Source organism: Sphaerodactylus townsendi, linkage group LG02 (assembly GCF_021028975.2).
Source record: "Sphaerodactylus townsendi isolate TG3544 linkage group LG02, MPM_Stown_v2.3, whole genome shotgun sequence".
NCBI classification, from domain to species: Eukaryota; Metazoa; Chordata; class Lepidosauria; order Squamata; family Sphaerodactylidae; genus Sphaerodactylus; species Sphaerodactylus townsendi.
The window spans coordinates 112,374,648-112,397,295 of NC_059426.1; the positions used below are offsets into that span (position 1 = coordinate 112,374,648).

General features: G+C 38.7%; 1 protein-coding gene across 9 annotated transcripts in view; it reads left to right on the forward strand.

Annotated features, from left to right (window-relative positions):
- The window catches only part of HSD17B12 (hydroxysteroid 17-beta dehydrogenase 12), a 267,862-nt gene that overhangs the window by 241,045 nt on the left and 4,169 nt on the right, over positions 1–22,648 (forward strand). For all 9 annotated transcript variants that reach the window (XM_048483647.1, XM_048483651.1, XM_048483650.1 and 6 more), the window contains 5 exons: positions 5,020–5,084; positions 6,312–6,356; positions 13,803–13,837; positions 17,505–17,586; positions 19,216–19,281. In XM_048483647.1, the coding sequence (XP_048339604.1) occupies positions 5,020–5,084; positions 6,312–6,356; positions 13,803–13,837; positions 17,505–17,586; positions 19,216–19,281 (293 nt within the window). The remainder of the gene's footprint in view (positions 1–5,019; positions 5,085–6,311; positions 6,357–13,802; positions 13,838–17,504; positions 17,587–19,215; positions 19,282–22,648) is intronic.

Below are 22,648 nucleotides of genomic sequence, written 5' to 3' on the forward strand. Positions count from 1 at the left end.
CTTCCTCAGAGGGTACATGAGCTCTGTGAGACACCAATGCTGACAGAGTGACTAGATTGAATATCTTTCCCCTCTATGTGCCTAACTTCCTTGTTAAAGTTTTTTGTCTTCCCTACCATCCAGGCTTTACAGGGGGAAAAGGCTGTTTATATCATTAGTCCCCAACCCCCTTCGCAGATAGTTATGTCTTCAGTTGACTTATCCGCTGAAGTTTCATTTCCAGTGGCATCATCAGGAGGAGAGGTGGGGATTCATCATCATGGCTTCTGTATAGCCCCACATTGGGACGGTGTGTGTATGTGCAGAGTGAGCAACGGAAAGATCTTGAGCTCTTCTCTCCAGAGGGCATTCCAGTGATTGAGTCTTTATTTTCTACTGAAAGGCTTTCTCTTGGCAGTATCTGGTTCGTTTCTTTAACTTAAGTTTCTTTCTTTTATACAGTGCTTCTTTACTTTTAGGAGTTAGGAACATTAATACATGTCCCCAGTCTCTCTTTTAAACTGTCCTGAAATCACTCATTTCACCAGAGCTAACTAACTCATAGGAATCACTTTATAAACCTTAGAGCTGTTTTCCTTATATAATTGGTTTTGGGTCCTGCCCTGATCTGAATCCCCAAAATTTGTTTCTTTTGGTTCTTGAGAAATTATCCAACAGACAGCTTACAGCATCACATCTTTTTCCAAAGTCTGTTCCCTTCTCTCTCATTCAACTATCAGTTCCTAACTGACAGAGTTCCAGTTGCCACTCTCAGGATTCTGTTCGAATTCCCTCTCAATCTGTGACTGGGACAGTCCTTTAGAATGCAACTGTTGGTCACTTCAACAGTATTCAATTCTTATATTATTCATGGCTCTTCTGTCTTCACTTGCATTGGATAGAATGACGTTTCATTGGGATGCAGGATAACTACCTTAGTATTCTAGCTAGACTCACATTGCAGAAACTTGGGGTCACCCTTTGTCAAGGATGAGACTTACTGAATGGCCTGAACTATTATTTTGTGAGAATAAAGTGACTGCTGATCAGAGTGCCTTGGTAATTTGCTAATTAATTTACAGCACTGCATTTGTAATGTTTCCTCTGTTTGGAGAAAGAAAAAAGAAACTTCCCCAAAAATGGAGTCAGACAAATGAGAGCTTTCTTGCTGGACCAAGGAAATAATATTTAAATTGTTAGTATATTGAATTAGTGTCCTCATTATGACATGGTAATACCTTTTCTATGATAAATACCTTATCTATGCAAGACTATCAATAAAAGGAGCTGCATTGTTCAATTGTTCATCAGTTTTCACTACATATATGACTAAGAGCCTCTATGATGTATGGCTAAGAGCCTCTATGATGACAAGGAGCAGCAGTGGCGTAAGAGGTTAAGAGTAGGTGCATTCTGATCTGGAGGAACTGGGTTTGATTCCCCGCTCTGCCGCTGAGCTGTGGAGCCTTATCTGGGGAGTTCAGATTAGCCTGTACACTCCTACACACGCCACCTGGGTGACCTTGGGCTAGTCACAGTTCTTCTGAGCTCTCTCAGCCCCACCTACCTCATAGGGTGTTTGTTGTGGAGATTGTAAGCCCCTTTGAGTCTCCTACAGGAGAGAAAGGGGGGATATAAATCTGAACTCTTCTTCTCTTCTTTATGAAGGGAATGGCATTTTCAAGTCATGGTAGACACAGTTCAAAAATATATACATATATATACTTTTTCTGCATTTATTTTGGTGCTTTGTCCTTAATATAGAGCTTTAGGGATAAACATATATACAGGTCCAAATATAAAGGTCCACTATGGCGTGGGAGCTCCTTTTATGACTTGCTCCTTTTTAGATTCTGTGAACCAATCTGTATAGATCTGCTGTTGCAGCCAAGTCATGTTTGGGTGCTGCGTAGAATAGATACATTGGCTTGGATCCAACGATGTGTAAAAGGAAACATAAACAGATCTAGTACACTTCCACTTTCAAAAAATCTTGTGCAACACCTAGCACTTTTCTTCCCTACATATTATAGTACAGTGATGGCGAACCTTTTCGAGACCGAGTGCCCAAATTGCAACCCAAAACCCACTTATTTATCGCAAAGTGCCAACACGGCAATTTAACCTGAATGCTGACGTTTTCGTTCAGAAAAAACGGGTGGGTCTGAGGTGAGCATTACTCGGGAGTAAGCTTGGTGGTAGTCAGTGGCTTTGCTTTGAAGCAACCGTGCAACTCTTCCAACGGGTGAATCACGACCCTAGGAGGGTTTACTTAGAAGCAAGCCCCATTGCCAGCAACCAAGCTTATTCCCAGGTAAAGGATCGTGCTGTAGTTCTTTGCATGAAAATCAGTGGGGTTTAACAGCGCTTAACAGGGTTACCTACACTGCTTCCCCAAAACTAGGTCTTAGGTTTAATGCTAATAATCGAGCCCAGCAGCCCAGGCCAGCCTAGATGTGTGTGTGCAGGGGGGACTCTGCGCGTGCCCACGAAGAGGGCTCTGAGTGCCACCTCTGGCACCCATGCCATAGGTTCGCCACCACTGTTATAGTACCCAGAAATAATTGCAGAAGAAGGGCTTGATCCAACCCATTAAATGAGTTACATTCAGTCTTCTAAGTTATAAAGATTTTTAAACTGTACTGAGCCCTAGTTTCAACTGACAATTTTATAAAATGTAAAGTATAAAAAATTGTGTCTGTTGCCCCTGAGATGTTCCAAGGATCTCTTCATATTATTGAGTTCACCAGCTGGGTGTCCATCCCTACCTTGTGTCAAATGAAACACAATCACACATGTGTTGTGGGTTCTCAGTTCCAGCACATGAAGAAGGGGGGTTCAGGTTTCCCTGGCAGCATGTTCCTATCCTAAAACAGTCCCATAGGGATGTTTTGGAGGGAAATTGATGTTTTCCTTGGGATATGTACGGACTTGCCTAGTAGGAACCATTGAGACTGTTTCATGTTGAAAAAATAGAACATGGGGAGGTGTGGCCCCATCAGTCTGTGCATCATAGTCCTAATCAGATACTGCATGCACATGCATTGAGGAGAATCATCAACTCAATGTGATTGTGTTAATGTCTTACACAGAGCAAGGAACCCAAACCCAACCTGTATGTCTACTATCTAGTGTCTGAAGATGCTTAAGAAGACTACAGATGGGGAAATGGCCTTGGCTTTCAGAAGATCCGTACTTGATATTTTGTCAGCTGTTACTCTATGTATTGAGAGGTGGTCATAAGTTTCCATGGAGATATTAGTGTGTGTAATTTCAAGTTTTAGATATGTTATTTCATTGAAAAATAAGCTTGAAACAATTACTATTCAGTACACTTAATGTGTTTCCAATTGGTTGGGGAAGGCAGGAGGGGAGATTTCACAGATTTGAAGAGCGTGAAAACAGCTTTGTACAGTAGTTTGAGTTTGCAAATTTCCACATAATAAGTATCTGAATGGCATAAAAGCAAAACAAAAACCTTTCAAAAGCAAACAGTATTCGAAAACGTAGAATATTTAATGTGGTAAGACTGTCATTAATGAGTTTTCTTCTGTGCTGTTCACGGATTCTCTCTATCTTTGTCTTCCCCTGAAGTTCTTCACACACTGCATTCAAGGAAGTAGTACACTAGATGTTGGTTTATGCTGCCATCTAATGTTACAGTAATGCTTTGACTTGGGAATTATGCAAGAATATCTTAACTGCATCTCTTGTAGATGCTTCTTAGTCTTCCAGATTACTCCATAGATACCTTTTTGACAGGCACTGCCAATGAATAGAACCACAGTGGATACTTTGCTGAAATTCACCTTATGCAGCTAGGAGTTTTAGGTGTTAATAATGGAAGATCATGTGTTAACATTTAATATGAAATATGAAAACTTTCCCTAAATCAGTGACACAATGGCTTTATTAGTTTTCCTATGCAGGAAAAATCTTGTCATTGTGGTACATGCCCTAGATTAGATTACTGCAGTGTCTTTCTTCTGCATGGGACTGCCCGTGACAGCTGTCCAGAAACTGCAATTTTTAACAGAATGCTGTGGCCAGAATGTTTACTGCAGTGTGTCAGGGGGACCATATTGCTCCAGTCTTTTTTCCATCTCAGTTTGTTTTGTAACTCAACCCACAGTGCTGGTATTGACCTTTAAGGCTTGGGATAAGCATATCTTACAGATTGCAATTTCCCACCTGAACCTGTCCGCCTACTTAGATCATCTTCAGAGATGCCCCTGCCACCTGAGGCTAGATGGGTAGCAACCTGAGAAAGTGCCTTCTTGGTCATGCCACCAAAACTTTGGAACATCCTCCCCAGGGAGATTTATCTGCCTCCCTCTATCATTGTCTTTCACCACTGGGTGAAGCCTTTTTTTGTTTGACACATCCCAAAAAACTGTTATTGGCACACCTCCCTGGTTTTGGTGGTGTTTGTTCATGTTTTTATATGTTTTTTTGAATCTCTATTATTTTTAAACATAGTTTTAGTGTCCTAATGTTTTGATGTTCACCACCTTGGAAACCTTATTTGGCACCTTTAAAGTGGTTTAAATAAATAAAATAAAGAATTGAAACAAAACTAAATATGTAGCCATTCCAAATTTTCTATGGCCAGAGCTGTGTTGATGCTGGAATTGTCCTTAGGTTCACTTTAATCATTCAGCCTAATCTACAGACTTGATTACTTTTCTATGGTAAGGTTGAGTATTCAGCTATTTTTCCACATGCGATTTGAGTAACAACAACTACAACAGTTGTGAAAACTGAAATATCCACAGATTTCTATATTTCCTTCAGGGGATACCTCTGTGGGATAGAATGAGATGTTTGGAAATAGGGGGTTTCTTTTGAGTACTCTCCTCTGCTTGCATTTTTGAAACTATAAGGAATTTGGGAGAAATTAATTTGAAATTTATCATAACAAATGTCTGGATATAGTTACACACATTTTTAATTAATGGCTGAACGTAAAATTGTTCAAATATTAGTTTCACATGTAACACCTTCTCTGAGCACATTCAAATAAAACATATTTTGTTTCAGTAAACAACGTGGGTGCTTCATATTCATATCCTCAATACTTTCTTGAGCTTCCAGACCTAGACAAAGTAAGTGTGCCCTATTCCTTTTGTCATGTTTTAAAATTACGCTTGACATGTAAAAAATTCAGTATGGTTTTGGTAAAATTTCTTATTCTAAACAACTGGATAAAATTTGATAATGGAAGAAATAGAAACAGTCCAATAAGCAATAATTTTAATATCAAAACTAGAAATTATGACGACTGTGAAATCATAGTTCTTTTTAGGTGCTCATTAAAGCCAGAACCAAATATACTGTTGAATGTGTTAAACATATTAATTTAAATTCTTAAGATTTTTACATCTAATATCTAGTTTAGGAGTTAAAATGTATATCTTCCTCAAACACAAGGTTTGTAAAGTGTCAAACAGTTAAAAAGTCCTGTAATTTCAATCATATATCAAATATTATGTATAAAATAGGCACTATCGTTGTGACTAGTTTCTTTTAAAATAAATTTTAAAATTGATCAATTCCAACTTTAAGGAAGAAATTAAGCTACTTTTAATACAATGGTTGTTTCTGAAGTATATAGAATACTTCATTCTGTAGCTATTGTTTTACTAATCTTGTTTTTGTGCAGTTTATCCATTTAAAAATGTGTGAATAATTTAGTATACAATTACTTATCAAAGGCAACTATGCTAAATAAGAAACCTATGTTTTATCGTCCAATTTTCTGTCTTGCTATTAGACAAAATTGGGTGTTGCGTCTTACCATTTTTTTTGCATTAAAGTCTGTAAAATAGGCTGGTTCAGGCTGCTTTTCTATGGCACAAAATGTCTTATGTCATGGGACAGTGCCTTATGCCAGAGGAAAATATGAGGGACCCTAGAACAAAGCAAGCCAATTCAGGTTCTTAATACAGGTATAATAATTTCATTACAACAAGTTTCACTTAACCTACCTGTATGCTGAAGTGATTGAATCCAATTCACAGTTAATCACAGTATGATTTTTACAGGCCTGGTTGTTAATTACCAAACCTGCATGTAATTTTATTCCTGTGAAGGTTTTATTTTTTACTCGTCTCAGGGTATTAAATATTGGAGAAAATGGCCTGTGTGATAGTTTGATTTTTTTGCCTTAATTGTTAAATTTTAATTTTGTTACTACTTTGCCATCCACTTGCTTCTATATCTGAATATTTATACATTCATAATGCAACTCAGTTACTGTATTTCTTGCTTTCAAGAACTGGTGTCCTACATAGGCATGCTTTGTTATAGATGACCTTTTTCCTTTTTTGCAGACAGTTGACAAATTGATCAATATTAATGTCTTGTCAGTATGCAAGGTAAGTGCCATTTGAAAAGAATTGTATAATAGCCTTAAGTTACATTCTCACATCATAAACAAATTGGAGCCTATGATTGGCATGAACCTGGTTAATTGTTGGACTTGCACGCATTCTTTTTCCTTTCTTCTAGTGACTGGCTGGTCTGAAGATGTCTTCCATTTAACTGCAGTCTACTGTAATGTCTCATTGCAGGAGCTGTAAACAAACTGAGGTTTGTTTTTCCTTTGTAATCAGAATTCTTAACTACATCTAATTGTGGTTTTTATAATTCCACTTAATGGGAAAAATTCAAACCTCTGTTGGTTAAGATGCCCACATTTAAACTCAAGACAACTTGGCATTAGATTAGCAGCCTGTCATGTGACGGGAAAAAGATTGGAGCAAGTGAGCCTGATCATCCAGGTTCATGTTGGTCATAAACATTTGTTGGGGACATCTGAATAAACTGTTTTCTTTTTTTAATTAACGTCAATCTACACTGTGGTTTCTTTATTTAAGATAGTATTATGTGGATTTCGTCTGAGGCAGTGTACAGATGTACATTAGAGTGGTTTGCAGTACTGAGAACGTTGTTTGGGGAATTTTTAGAGTGTATATGGCTGTAATATATCTGGCATGGGAATGTTTTGCATCCTTTGGTTTTGTCATAGCTACCACCTCCTCCCTGTCTCTGAGGGGAGTATGATACCCTGTAGCTAGTTGCTTGAGACTGACTCCTTCCATCTCAGGCACTCAGCTGTGAGACCATCTATAAATATTGCCCTTCCTAACATTTTTTGGCTGAGGCATTCCTTTCTAGGTAAAGAAAAGGTAAACTTCCTTGAAAATTATTTGTACCATTGCTCTGACCAAGGCTGTCCAGAAAAATCATTGTCCTGTTTTCTCCTTTTGCTCTGGAAAAGGAACCTGACTAAATATGGAAGGATTTAATTTGTTTGATATGAGAACAGAGAACGTGGTCTTTTTTGCTTAAGTGGAAAAGTGGTCAGAGTGCTGCTTGTGGTGATGTTGGTGTGCTGGCAAACAAAAAAAGAGTTCACTTAGCAAGACATACATGATGAGCTCCAGTCAGAGGCGGAGCTACCAGGGGGCGGAGGGCACATTGCACCGAGCATGCGACGGGGGGGGATCCCCCCCACTTACTTAGTGAAACAGTGCAGGCTAGAGAAGCGGCCGGTTCCCTTCAGGCTGAAAACAGCCTGGTGGGAACTACACTTCCCAGGAGACCTTGTGAGCCCCAAGGTGTCATAGGAAGTGTAGTTCCCACCAGGCCGTTTTCAGCCTGAAAGGAACAGGCTGCTTCTCCAGCTTGCACTGTTTCACTAAGGTAAGTGGGGGTGGGGCAGGGTGCCACGGAGGGGGGAGCGGAAAACACAGAGTGCGCACAGGGCGCAGTATTGCACAGCTACGCCTCTGGCTCCAGTGGCTCTTTTAGTGCTGGGAACATGCTGAGCACACATGCTAGAAGTTGTTTATTCCAGAAAAGGATTTGTTCCCAGTCCAACAGTTGTAGAGACCTGACATGTTTAGTACTCCTCTCTTGGACTCTTTTTTTTTCTTCACTTAGTCCCTATCAAACTATTCATTCTCTGAAGATCTGATTTTTGGAAGCAGAATAAAGAATATAAAATACAACATTAAAGTAAATCTAATTGGGAAAGTTGTTTCAGAATTTTGCACTTTTATGACCTGAGTTTACACATACTACTTTTAACTATCTTCTATTTGAAAATTTGATCAGGTATCTAGAATTTAGTCTCTTCTATATATCCTAAAATATCAAAGCAATACTGTAGATGCCCTCTGCATAAATAATTTCCGATATCCAAGTACTGTGTAAGCTTCAGATTACTCAACAAGAGTCTTCTCTTTTTTAAGACTTGAATACAGCTCACTATCCTCTCTTTCTATGTAACTGTCTATCTCTAGGTCTAATCTGTTTTCCCCCTAAATTAAATCAGTTATGCAAATGGAGAAGAAGGACGAAGAGGAAGAGGAGTAGTAGTTTGGATTTATATCCCCCCTTTCTTTCCTGCAGGAGACTCAAAGAGGCTGACAATCTCCTTGCCCTTCCCCCCTCACAACAAACACCCTGTGAGGTAGGTGGGGCTGAGAGAGCTCCGAGAAGCTGTGACTAGCCCAAGGTCACCCAGCTGGCCTGTGTGGGAGTGCACAGGCTAATCTGAATTCCCCAGATAAGCCTCCACAGCTCAGGCGGCAGAGCTGGAAATCAAACCCAGTTCCTCCAGATTAGATACACGAGCTCTTAACCTCCTACGCCACTGCTGCTCCTAAACTAAAATATGCTATATTTTCATGAATTTCACACCTGGTAATAAACTTCAGGAGGTAATAGAAAACTTCCTGAACTCATTTTTTAGCTACCCTCAATATTATATGCATTAAAACAGTTGGAAAAATAATGTTTATTGTTTAAATTAAAATGTCAGTGGAATCCCCACTTACTGTAAATTCTAAAAATATGCATTATTTCCCTTCGTTCCCCATATTCAACATAATTCCTGAGATGAATTTGACGATCTTACTGATGTTTATTTATTTACTATATTTATCATTCACCCTTCTGATTGATAGGTCATATATGGGTTATACATCATAAATCAATACAATCAATAGGATGAGATATTTAATAGGCAATGTATTAGGATTATACAAATCTGAAACAAACCGTTTTATGTAGTCACCTTTTCCTTCAAAGTAACACATGGTCTTCCTGAGATTTTTCAAATAGATGCTTCCTGCGAAATAGTAATAGATTGTCTGAAAGAGAATTATTGAGATTACATGGTTCATCTTACTTGCTACATGATGGTTTAGTTGACAGCTTTAAAAATATTAATTAAAATTGAATTTTTAAATAATTATCATATTTAGCTTGTTGACTAAGTCTCTCACTTTCCTTGTTTTTATAGATTTTTAACAATATAGTTGAAGCAGTAGTTAATACTTCTAATGTGTTAATTGCTTTATAAACTTGATTATCCCTTTCTCTGTGATTCAGGTAATTTGGGTTACAAAGTAAGCCTTCTAAATTCAGTTTAGTGGGTACAGTAGTCATGGGACACAATTTTGACATGCAGAAAAGATCATAGGAGCTTACAGAGAAACATGAAGATTGATATAACTTTCTATCTATCTCCAGGGGAGTAAAACAAAGCTGCATCCTTGCACTGGTTCTTTTTAACCTTTACTTAAACGACCTAGCACCTTTACTTAATTCAGTAAACTTACACTGCCGAAACCTAGATGGTCATCAGATCTGTCTATTATTATATGCCAGTGATGCAGTCTTGTTGTCGCATACTAAAACTGGCATGAAGCGACTATTAGTGACCTGTAATGGTTATTGTACTAATAAAGGCCTGACACTAAACTCTCAAAAATCTAAAGTTGTAGTGTATTCAAGATCCTGGAAGCCATCCCGTTGGACGCTAGGAAGCCATGAGTTGGAACAGGTCAAATGCTCTAAATATCTGGGAATGCATCTTCATTATAGAGGGGTTTGGGCCAGTCACAGAGGCCACGCCATTGCAAATTCCATGGCCAGCGTATCGGCAATTCTGTGGGGGTTTTTTATAACAAGGGTAAACAATTCGTACCTGTGGCAATTAAAGTTTTTTATGGCAAGGCATCTCAGCACCTATTATATGGAGTTTCACTCTGGATAGGCTCCTGTTCCAACTCAGTTGAGTGAGTGCAATCTCGATTTCTATGCAGACTTTTGGGTATGCCTCATTGCGTGCCCTATGCCATTTTGTGCCTTGAGACTGCACAACACCTCTTATATACTGGCTTGTCATGTTCAAATATTGCCTGCACCTTTGTTTCGACTGTGATGTCACCTTTTTGATGTACAAAGCCCTGCAGACTCTCTGTTACTCTGAATAGTGGGTATTATTGAATTTAAACCCATCAAGTTAGGTTACTCCTTGGACTCTGGCCGTGCTCTCATCCAAAGAGATTTTTCAATTACTGAAAAAGAGGTTGTTGGATCAGGAACATCAAACCCTAACTGAAAAGACCTCCAGGTCTTGCTCTCCACTTGGCCTGGGCATGACTTATATTGGAAATAGGGGGGTGGGCGTACCTTCATCAAATAATTGTGCCCAGGTTACGAAGAGCAATGATGCTGGCCCGCTGCAATGCTCTTCCATCAGCTTCACCAAAACTCCCTATCATTAAAGGTTGTGTATGTGTAATGGGGATTGCGTAGACTCCACAGACCATATCCTACTCTACTGCCCCCTTTACACCGTACCCAGAACCAAATATTTATCATCCCAGTTGACCAAAAAACAGCACGCACCTAATTTACAAAAGATTATCTTTTTATTAGACAATCCCAGCAGCGATGTAAACGATGCAGTTGCTAAATTTCTTGACTTGTACATAATCCAGAGCTCCAGGAGTAAAATTTGAACAATACCTTCCTTCCCCTTTTTTCTCTTCTTTTTAATGTATATAATTCATTTTAATATTTTTAAATTTATATCCATAATGTTATGCCAGTTTTTCTTTTCTTATTCAGTTGAATGAACCTTATGTACACAACACTGTATTATTTCTGTGCCAATAAAGGTTCCTTGAACTTGATATAACTTTAGTAAAATAGATCACTTAGCATGAGTATACTGAAACTTGCCAGATGGTTATACAGGTAAGATTATATGTGATAAACATAAAATGGCTGTCTTTAATCTGTTTGTATTACAATATCAATCTTCCATGTCAACTTCGACAAACGTCCTTTGTAATATCAGTAGTTTTGTTTATACCATCCCAGTCGCATCGCGTCCACGAATATTATTAAAAGAACAGAGATACCAGGCCATAATGGTAGATTTGCGTTCCTTAGCCCTTCTAGATCCGACCAGTGGTCTGTCTAGTTCAGCATTCTGTTTCATACAATGGTTAGTCAATTATCCTGCAACGAACAGGCTAGGGCCTTTCCCTGATGTTGTCTTCTAGGATTAGTTTTAGAGGATTACTGTCTCCAACTATGAAGCTTCCCTTTAGTCCCCATGGTTAATCACCTGGCAGTAAATTTCACACTTTAATTACTTATTGCATGAAAAAGTACTTCTTTTTGTCTGTCCTGAATTCATTGCCTATCAACTTCATTGGGTGTTCCCAAGTTTTAATATTATAGGAGTGGGCGAATATATTTTCTCTTTTATCCCTCCCCCCTATGATCCATGTTCCTTTTAATTTAGCACTGTGTGATATCATAATTGGCCATCTAGTTTGAAGTCACTGTCTTTTAGAACACAGGAAAATCATTATTATAACTGCAATAGAAACCAGTTTCTTATTTTTTCTATACATCCTTGCAAGCACAGCTACCCAAACTAGCTCACAATAATAAACAAGGTTAATGAAAAAAGAAAAAAACACAATAATTGCATGACATATGTAGGAGCCTAACAAAAGAACAGAAAATATACCAAGTATTCTCTTACAAAGCACTGAGATTCTCTTACATTGCATTTACCAGTAACTTGAGTCTCTGAAAGGATATTAATGCTGCTTTTGACCATAACTAGGGTACCTACTGTCTTTTCTATTGTAAAATTGGGGTTGTCTTTTTTATGAAAGGAGCTCAGATATGTTAAAATTTCAAATACTGGCAGCAAAGTGCACTTTTGTGTGCTTAGCCATAATGTAATGTCATAAGTGTCACTTGTATAAGCAGTACATTTTTGCTTCTCTGTCTAGTTTTGGTATCATTAATAGGATGACATAACACTTGCCTTGAATCTGACCTTTGTGCTGAGTAAAACAACAGAAACGGTTAATCATTAAGTTGTTCTACAGGTAACTGGCCTGAGTTCTTTCAGCAGTACAAACCCCACTGATTTGTGGTACTAAATACAGAGAGTTTGATATTTCCATTTTCCATCCTTCCCTCTGAAGTTGAATGCGCTCCCTGAAATGTGACTCTTGAGGGTTGATGATCCTTCAGCAACAGAGTGGGCTCCAACACGGGAGTGTGTGATGGGAAAGAAGTTTTGCGCACACACATCTTTGTGAGTGCAGAAGTGCTCTTCTCATGAGAATAGACTTGGTATCTAATCTGAAATATCTGCAGAATTTAATTATGAAAATAGGCTCTAGGCATTTGCTTGGAACAGTTCTAATTACCTGATACCTTCATTTATTTTACAAATTGGAGCCAGATTTGTTCTTGATGCAGACTGATTCTGTTTGAAAGTGGCAGGAGTGGTATGTTTCACATTAGAGTACCTGGTTGTCTGTGGTGATATAGCACACTTCTGGTTTTTGTATTGATCTCTCTTTCAGTGAAAATAGCACCTTTAAGAATCAGGTGCCAATTTATTCTAATTCATTAATTACTATATCTTCTTTAGTGTACCACGTACTGGTGGCATTGACTGGAACAAATCCATGCTTGTGCTCCTCCTGTGGCTTGCAGTTTTCCATCTTCTGGCAGTAACAGCATCTTATGCAGGGCTGACACAAATGAAAAACACTTTACTTCTCATACTTCAGTTGGATTTGCAAATCTAATAATGTTGGTTACATCCAGAGGAGATAGTAGTTAATATTCCCCACCATTCTGTTAATGTGTCCTTATTCCAAAAAATGTGAATTTAATCAAGACTTAGCTATAGTTAGCACTTTCTGGGTTGAGTATTCTTTCTATGTAACTTAATTAACTGCTATTCGCTAAAATGTTTTTCAACCAAATATTTCTGTTGCCATTGGTGACCTAAAAAATGGTAACTGGAATTAAGTACAAAGGTATAACTACTCAATTCTATCTTACATTACCCCTAAAATTCAATTGGTCCCCTTATAGTCCAGTAGATAAGATCTTTTGTATGTTTGAATGGTTGTTTGAGTTAGAAGAATCAATGATGGAATAGACTGAAAGTATAGCCTAACCTTCTGCCTTAAAATAGCATAGTTCACACACTTCCAGATAATCTCCACAAAACCTCCTTTATGTTGCTGCCTTCATCTAAACCTTGTACAGTGGTGATATTCAAAATAGACTGCTTGCACAATTCAGTTGTGTTCAAAAGCTAACTTGTTAACTGAACTTGAGAAGCACGGCTGCAGTATAAAACCATTACTCTGCCACAGACATTACCCTGAGATGATGCTTGGATAGCTGTGATGATGCTGTGGATGAGCAAAATGAGAGAGAGGAGCAGACTCTATTTCTCTGTGTTTTTACAAATGCTGATGATGTGAATCATTATTCATGTTTTGTGGCAGAGTCAAGTTATATAGATAGAAGAAAAATAAGCTGCCTCCACAAACTAAGACCTTCAGTTCTAGGTTACTTTGAGGTGAAGAGGGGTCAGCTTCCTTATGAGGGGGTAAGAACGGCTTTCTTCAATCTGGTGTCTACATCCTACTCAATCACCAGGGTATATTTTTCTTTCTTTTTTTCAGATGACACGATTGGTGCTGCCCCGCATGCTGGAAAGGTGAGTCACACAAACACTTTCCAGACAGTCATCATTATTTATAGGGGAGAATCCTTTCTTTGAAAAATTCATTACTATGACTAATCAGTCTGGCCTCCATGTTTTAACGGCAGAGTAATGCCTTGTGAGTCATGGTTTTGGGTGCATGAATCATCAGACGGTGGAAGCCTTTTCCACTTGATTCCCTTTTTTTTATTTTCCCCTCTCCTTTCTCCATTATTGTGGAGATTTTCTTTTAAAATGGAATTAAAAAGCCCATCTGAATCATCAGTGCGAGCTGAACAACCTGCTATTCTGCGGGGGTGGCCATGGTTCCTAGGATGTTCCTGGGAATAACCTTAAAGCCATGTATGCGAGTCGCTGGAAGCAAACAGGTTCAGAGAATAAGCCCCAGTTATATGGCAAGTTAGAGGAAAGGGTTAAATTGTAAATTGTATACAAAAGCAAGAGGCACATATTCATACATGGCAACCTTTCAGTGCCAGATGCAAATAGAAACATAGAGTTGAAGGGGACCATATAGATAATCTAGTCCAACCCTTTGTCAAAGCAGGATCAGCCTAAAGCAACCCTGACAAGCGTTTGTCCAGCTGCTGCTTGAAAACTTCAAGGGAACTCACCATCTCCTTAGGCAGCTAATTCCTCTGTAATGTGTTACTGTAATGTGTTACTGTAATGTTCAGCTGGTACCTTTCCACCTGTAATTTATACCCATTATTGTGAATCCTGTCCTCTGCTGCCAATAGGAACAGAGGGGGGAAATTGCAACATATGGGGGGAGAGGGGGCAAGCAAAGTATGAGGAAGGGATACATCCTCACCACAAAATCCTTGTGGGTTCCCATTTGTTATTTTATAATTTTAAATGTATTTAAATTGCTCAGATGTTTTAATTTTTTATGTTTTTGCCTTGTGCGCCTTGATGGAGAGGAAAGGCAGCATGAAAATGTTTTAATTGAATTGAATGAAATTTTCTACTACAGTGAAGTAGGATGCTGATGAACTGTTAGGATGTTCTTACCCTGCTGCTTTTGATACCTGCATGCTGGAGAAATGAGTTTAACAAGCTACTGGATGAATGAAGGCACAGTATAGGCAGATATCCAGTTTAGTTCCAGTTTTCTAAGCCCCTAGTCCAGTGGTGGCAAACCTATGGCCATGCTGGCAGGGGCTGATGAGAATTGTAGTCCATGAACATCTGGAGTGCCATAGGTTTGCCACCACAGCCCTAGTCTATGTTTTCTGTTTCTGTAATTAGAGAAATCTCTGTAGCTGAGCTTTATCTTTGGGCTAAAGTACATTGGTATTGGTACTGTAATTTATATACTTCCCTCCCCCGAAAGGCTCAGGGCGGTGTACAACATAATATACATCAAACGTAGTACATAACATAACAACAGCAATAATAACACAATAATAAGTACATAACATGGGCATACTGTAAGAAATAACAGGCAAAATTCAGGTAAATTTAATGGAAGTTGGTGTTTTGTTTTGGAATGATAACTTTTTCATTTAAATTTTATTAAATTAAATTAATAATATTTTTGTTCTAAAACTATTGTTCATATTGAAGTAGAAAAGAAAAAGTACATTGCTGCATCAAAATGATCTGTTTTGTGGCATTCAGACCCACTTTGGATTCCATTGAGGATGAAAAGTGGGTTAAATTTTATTTTGCATTGTTGTTTTCTGCTGCTGCAGAGAGGGAACAATAAGGAATCCTTAATTTCAGAGAGGTTTTGTTGCACTAAATGTGAATGTATTTTCTTTTTGCTAAATTGTCATGTTCTTGAATGATGAAGACAAGAATTAAGCCTCAGTGCCATCTAATTTACAGGAGGCATTTACTTGATTTTCTTTCTTTTCTTTTTTTAAAAAGCACACTGCAGGCAAATACTAGTATTAGCAATTGTGATTGTACAGTTACTTGAATATTTAATGTATCTTCAGTTTTATGATGGAAGGCAAAATGAGTGAGGAACAAAACTTTTTACTTACAACAAGGACAATTCTCCTGGAAATATTTGTACTCTACTCATGCAAATGGTTAATTACAAGCTTACTGACAGGAACTGAGGTAACTTCGGTTTGGAATACAGTATCTATGGAGATGCAGACAGAGAGGGAGGTTTTTCTAAATCAACCACATACAAACTTGGAACATAGCAATGTGCATATGATAAGTGATAGTGTCTACAAAGGGCTAGTGGGCAAAGCACATCAATCCCAGGTTAGGGACAGAGTATACAGATGTCTCTATGCTAATAGTAGAAGCCTTTGACCAAAAATGGGTGAGCTGGAGTACAGGGTTTTGAAGGAGGACATTGATATCGTGGGCATCACAGAGACATGGTGGAATGAGGAGAACCAGTGGGATGCTGTTATCCCAGGTTACAGACTCTACAGGAAGGATAGGACAAGGTGTATCGGGGGTGTTGTTGCCCTCTTATATCAAAGAGAGCATAGTGTCACATAGAATAGACAATGTAAGGGGAGCTGATTCCCCCACAGAAGCATTGTGGATATCAATACCAGGTGTGAAGGATACTCTAATATTAGGAATATATTATCGTCCCCCTGACGAAAGCATAGAAGAGGATTCTGAGATGGAAAAAGAAATTAGAGAGGCCAACAAAAGCAAAAGTGTGCTGGTAATGGGTGATTTCAACTATCCCCACATAAACTGGAAAAATGCAGGTTTAGGTCATAGTGAGGAGAGAGCATTCCTGAATATGCTAAATGACTGTGGCTTAGAGCAGATGGCTGTGGAACCAGACAGGGGAGAAGTGATCCTAGTTCTATTTCAATGTGGGACCCAGAACCTGGTACGGGAAGTCAGTATTGTTGAGCCAATAGAGAACAGCAACCACAATGCTGTCAGATTCAGTATCTCTGCATGCGATCAAGTGACAACTACAAATGTAGTTACATTTGCCTTCAGAAGGGGAAGTTTCTCAAGGATGAGGGGGATAGGGCACAGGAATCTGAAAGGGAAAATCAAGATAGTCAAAACTGTCCAAGATGCTTGGAGGTTATTTAAAAACACAGTAATAAAAGCTCAGCTGGAATGTGTTCTGCAGGTTAGGAAAGTCAGCACCCAGTCCAAAAGAAAGTCACCATGTTTAACAAGGGAGGTTGTGGAAACTATCAGAAAAAAGAAAATATCTTTTAGAAAGTGGAAGTCCAGCTCGACTGATGAAGAATGCGAGAAGGAACACAAATGGTGGCAAAAGAGAAGCAAGTTAGCTGTAAGGGAGGCAAAAAAGGATTATGAGGAAAGCATGGCTGCGAACATCAAGACTAGCAACAAACAGTTCTTCAAGTACATCAAAAGTAGGAAGCCAGCTAGGGAAGCAGTAGGTCCATTAGATGACGAAGGAACAAAAGGTGTGCTAAAGGATGACAGGAAGATTGCAGAGAAGCTGAATGAATTCTTTGCATCTGACTTCAGTTATTATTTGTTTAAATATCTCTGCATTGTAAAACAACGTGGTTCCCTATTCCTCCTCCACCCAAAGGGAAGAGAATCCAAGTATACAAAAAAGGGAGCTGAAGGCTGGAACCTGAATCTCCAAACAAACCATGATTATCCATGGCTGTTACATGTGATCTGAGCCATTTCTGTTTTTTCTGATATTCTCATTGACTCTATTTTCCCTTTTTAGGTCCAAGGGTGTAATTGTGAATATGTCCTCTTTTGCTGGGTATAACCCAATTCCATTTATTACCCTTTACTCAGCAACCAAGGTAAACATGTCTTTTCTGATATAACCTATGCTGGAATATGTAAAATAGTTAAAAGATGATGTGATATCATCTCTGAGACTAACCCGTGGTTCCGCTGATGTGAATAATGCATATTTATTTGGACAATGTGTGTGTTAAGTGCCATCAAGTGACTTCTGACTCATGGTGACACTATGAATCATGTTTTCCAAAACGTCCTATCATTAATTGTCTTGCTCAGGTCTTGCAGACTGAGGACCATGGCTTCCTTTATAGAGTCAATCCATCTGATTTTGGGTCTTCTCCTTTCCCTGCTGCCTTCAACTTTTTCTAGTATTATTGTTTTTTCCAGTGAGTCTTGTTTTCTCATAATGTAACCAAAGTACAATTACCTCAGTTTAGTCATTAGCTTTTAAAGACAGTTCAGGCTTGATTTAATCTAGAAGCCACTGATTTGTCTTTTTGGCAGTTCACACTATGAATAAAACTCTTCTCCAGTAGCACATTTCAACAGAATCTATTTCCTTCCTTTCAGCTTTCTTCATTGTCCAACTTACATACCCATGCATAGTGTTCTGTAATTATGAAACTCACTGGAAAAAAATCTTAGCAAGCTATAATTCAGATCTGTCAGGTGCATTTTATTGTATTTTTGATTTTTTATGGTATTGTGTAGTTTTATTGCATTGGGTTATTATATTGGATTTTATTGCATTATTGTATTTTGTAAGCTACCTTGAAAGTAGACTATAGAAATGTAGGGTATAAATACTTCTAATAAATAATAATACACAAGAGACATTGTGTTTGGTTTGGGGAAAGAATTGCCTGCAGAGTCAAGAATAGTTTTGCAGCTATCAAAGGGTAGTAATTTTTTTAAAATTACTAACTCGGGAATTCCAATATGAAAACATCCTTAAGCTGTGATACTACGGCAGGTTAGGAAAGTATAATTTCAAACCAACTTGGTGGCTGTGCATGTTAGCTAATCAAACTAGCAAATTATTTAATGTTGTAAAGTCTAGAGGAAGAAAGACATAGACATCATAGTGTCCTGACCCTAATCAATCCAGGTGGTCCCATGCCTTTCTGTAGTATTCTTTCCTAAAGTACAAAGTTCTTAGCTTCAAAACCATAAAACTCCCAAGCAGAAGGAATGCACTCTGTCATTTAACTCTTACTAAATAAATGCCAGCAGTCCCTGTAATATGGCACTAAGTTGGCTGGTATGACAAGAGGAATAACCAAATATTTGACTATCCTGATTATTATTTTATTTTTTAATTTTACTTCCAAAAACATGTGTATTGTCTGGAAAGCAATGTTTATTAGGAAGATGTTCTAGATTTTTGTATAGGCTGAAGTTTCCGTCTCATTTTTTACTGTACTAATGTTTGAAATAAAATTACACTCTAGTTAGAATTTTTAAGCAGTACAAATATAACCATGCATTCCTAGTGAAATTATAGAACTATATTACAAAGTCACTGGTCTTCTCTTGTCAGTATAAGCATGATAAAAATAATCCAGTATCTCACACACCTTGACTGGAATGCCACATACGGCCCAAGACCTGAAATGCAGGTATTAGGCTTAGAGTCTAATATATATGAAAATGTGTGTTTCACTATTTCCTTTGCAAACCTCTAGGCTTTTGTGGATTTCTTCTCTCGGGGTCTCAATGCAGAGTACAGAAAACAGGGTGTCATTGTTCAGGTGAGTACTTTTTTTCCCCACAACTAACCCACCAACAAAAGCTGGTAGTGACAATCAGCTCTTTGAATTGTGGCAGCACATCATTAATAGATACAATTCCATTTAGGGGAAAGAGTCAGTGTATCATGTCATGTCCATCTGGTTATATATGGTTATTATATCTCTGCAAGTCCCTGCTTGAGATTAAATGAATACATGTAACTTTTTGGTAGTTTTGTATGTTATGTAAATAGCTATAAGATGTCTTAAAAGAATGGGGGCAAAAAAACTTCAGTGTGTGAATAGCGTGACTTTATTGTGCCAAGTCCTACTTCGTACAAACGTGGAAAGTACTGGAAAGCTTTTCAAGCTTACAGAATTTACAAGTAGGAAGGAGTTTGGATTCCAATGGCACCCTAGAGCCTCTCCCTCAAACATTCTCTTATCTGTCAGGTTCTTGTGCAGACTGTTTTCCCCCTTCCCAACTCATAATTAGCTGGTTTCAACATTCATCAGTTTTTCATCTTAATCAGGCCACTTTTTGAGTTTTTTTTAAATTGTAAATTAACCTATTGTATTTATCTGCATACTTGAATAGTGCCTCAAGTAGGTAGAGCCCCCTGCCTTGGCTGAGTCCCTTGATTTTGCTGTTTTCATTATCTGAAAAGGGACCATCCAGTTTAATGTTATCTAAAGTGATTGTTCCCCAAGCCATTTTATTTTACATTAGTTGTATTTACAGAACAACACAGCCTAGTTACAAGCTCATTAAAGCTAAGACCAACCTCTTGTTTACTGGGCTAGAGAGGTTGGGTCTGTTCAGAAAGATTTAAAAGTATTTCTCAAGGGCAGCTAGGGATTGAAATATGCACCTGAGTGTACGTATCTTAAAACATTATTTAAACTGCTGTGTGTTATGCCTCTGGCATGGCGCTTCGAATGCAGAATCTTTGGGATCCATGTGCATATATTAAACAAGACCTCAACTAGATTATATCCGTAGCCCACACTTCACCTGAATGTTGGCTCTTTTTTACTTAGGCAGGAACATTAGGTTTAGTTTATTTGTGCTCTTAAATGGTTCATTCTGTGGTGCCACCCAGTGTTGCAGATGAGCAGCGCAAGTCTAAGACAAGCTGGTTTGAACCATCTTGGCACTGGCAATAAAAGACAAGTCAGTGCACATATCAAGTTGTGGATAATTTTATAACTGTCATTGTAATCTGTTTTTCTGTATAATCTTGTATACTCAAACTGGGCAGTACAACTTGGCATGAACTAGACCTAAAAATGGTTTAGGAGCTCCTTTGTCAAACCCCACCGGCAGGCAGAGGGAACTCCTAATTTGGTCAGTGACTCCCCCTGATGTCACTGCCCAAATAAGGAGCTCCCCCGCCTGCAAACTGGGCTTCATCAAACCCAGCCGGCAGGCAGAGGGAGCTCCTTGTTTGGGCAGTGACGCCCCCTGATGTCACTGCCCAAATAAGGAGCTCCCTCTGCCTCCTGGTTTGAGGAAGCCCAACCAGCCTCGGGGTTCCCCCCTCACCCTGGAGGAGGGCAGCAACAAGGGGCTTCTGGGCGGCAGGGAGGTTGTCCCGGCCCGCCCCCAGCCTGCTTGCCATTGATAGAAAATGGGGACTCGCATATAAGCCGAGGGGGCTTTTCTCAGCCTTTAAACAGGGCTGAAGAACTCGGGTTATACGCGAGTATATACGGTACTTGTCTCGAATTCATTTTGAGGCCAGTCCTACCAGCCTCTTATACCAACTACTGTCAGAATCTGCTTCTGTAAAATGGCTAGTAGACATAGATAAGAAGCTCAATAACATCGGTCTAACAACTGACCACTTTCAAAACATGTCTGCCACAAGAATCTACAATGAAATCAAATCTGCATTAATAGAACAAGAGAAACAGGGAATGATGCCGGGGGTGGGGGGGTGGGGGGGAGTTGCTCTCCACAGTCTTTAGGAATCGCCTGGTCAGATTAGTGTGCTAATTATTTGTATATGAGCTATCCTAAACGTAGAACATACTCACTAGCTCTTTTCAATGCTCTGCCTAACGCCATGACATTTGGCAGATATAATAATATCCTGTATGAGAATAGGCTATGCCAGTGGAAAATGGCTGTGGTTGAGACTGTCCAACATGTACTTTTAGAGTGCCCTATCTATGATTCTCCTTGCCCCATGTATATCCATCCCTTGGTAGAGGTTAAATATTGATATGTCATCTATTATGAATTTTCTACTCAATGGTTCTTGTGGCCTTATTTGTGAAAATGTTGCGAGCTTTTTGAAACATTTACCTGGCCAAGTGTACCGTATATACTCGTGTATAAGTCGACCCGCATATAAGTCGAGGCACCTAATTTTACCACAAAAAACTGGGAAAACTTATTGACTCGCGTATAAGTCGAGGGTGGGAAATGCAGCATCAATTGAGGCATCAGTAGGTTAAATGTTTTTAAATATTTATTTCATAGAAAAACAGTAAACTGGCTCTGTAAGTGGAAAAGAGGGTCAACAAGAACAATATGGTATCAACAATAACTTTAAAAGTACAAAAACCTTAGCTCAACCAGCAACCAAGCTAAAACACAAGAGTTAAAATCCTTCAAAACTGGATTCCTCATCATCATCTGTATGTCCAAATGTAACCCAACTTAGATTTTAAGAGGGATATTATCAGAAATGAAAAATCTACTATTAGCTTCCATTGTAAACAATGGGGGATGGGCATCCCCTTTGGGGGTCAATAACTTTGGATCCCCTGACCCAAACTTCACCAAACCTGGCTGGTATCATAAAGAGACTCTCCTTATGAGACCAGCCAGGTTTGGTGAAGTTTGGTTCAGAGGGTCCAAAGTTATGGACCCTCAAAAGGGTAGCACCATCTATTAATAGCTCCCATTGAAAACAATGGGGAATGGGGGCACCTCCTTTGGGGGTCCACAACTTTGGACCCCCCTGAACCAAACTTTACCAAACTTGGCTGGTATCCTCAGGAGAGTCTTCTGAGGGTACCCTGAAATTTTGGTGTCTCTAGCTAGCATAAAAACTGCGCCCCCTGCTGGCCGGCAAAGTAAAAACACAAAAAAAATGTTAATGACCCGCATATAAGTCGAGGGGAGCTTTTTCAGCATTAAAAATGTGCTGAAAATTTTGACTTATACATGAGTATATACGGTAATTATTTTTTTACAAAACAGTCATGGTTCATTTATCTCTCTATGTGTTTTATATATAGGGGTTTGTTTGTGGATACTCAATGTATTTTTTAAACATATTTTAATAGGTTCAGTTAATGGATAAATGTTCTTTTTTCTTCTTAATATTGTAATTCATGATGCCAATAAGGCTTCTGTCTGTCTGTCAAATTAAAA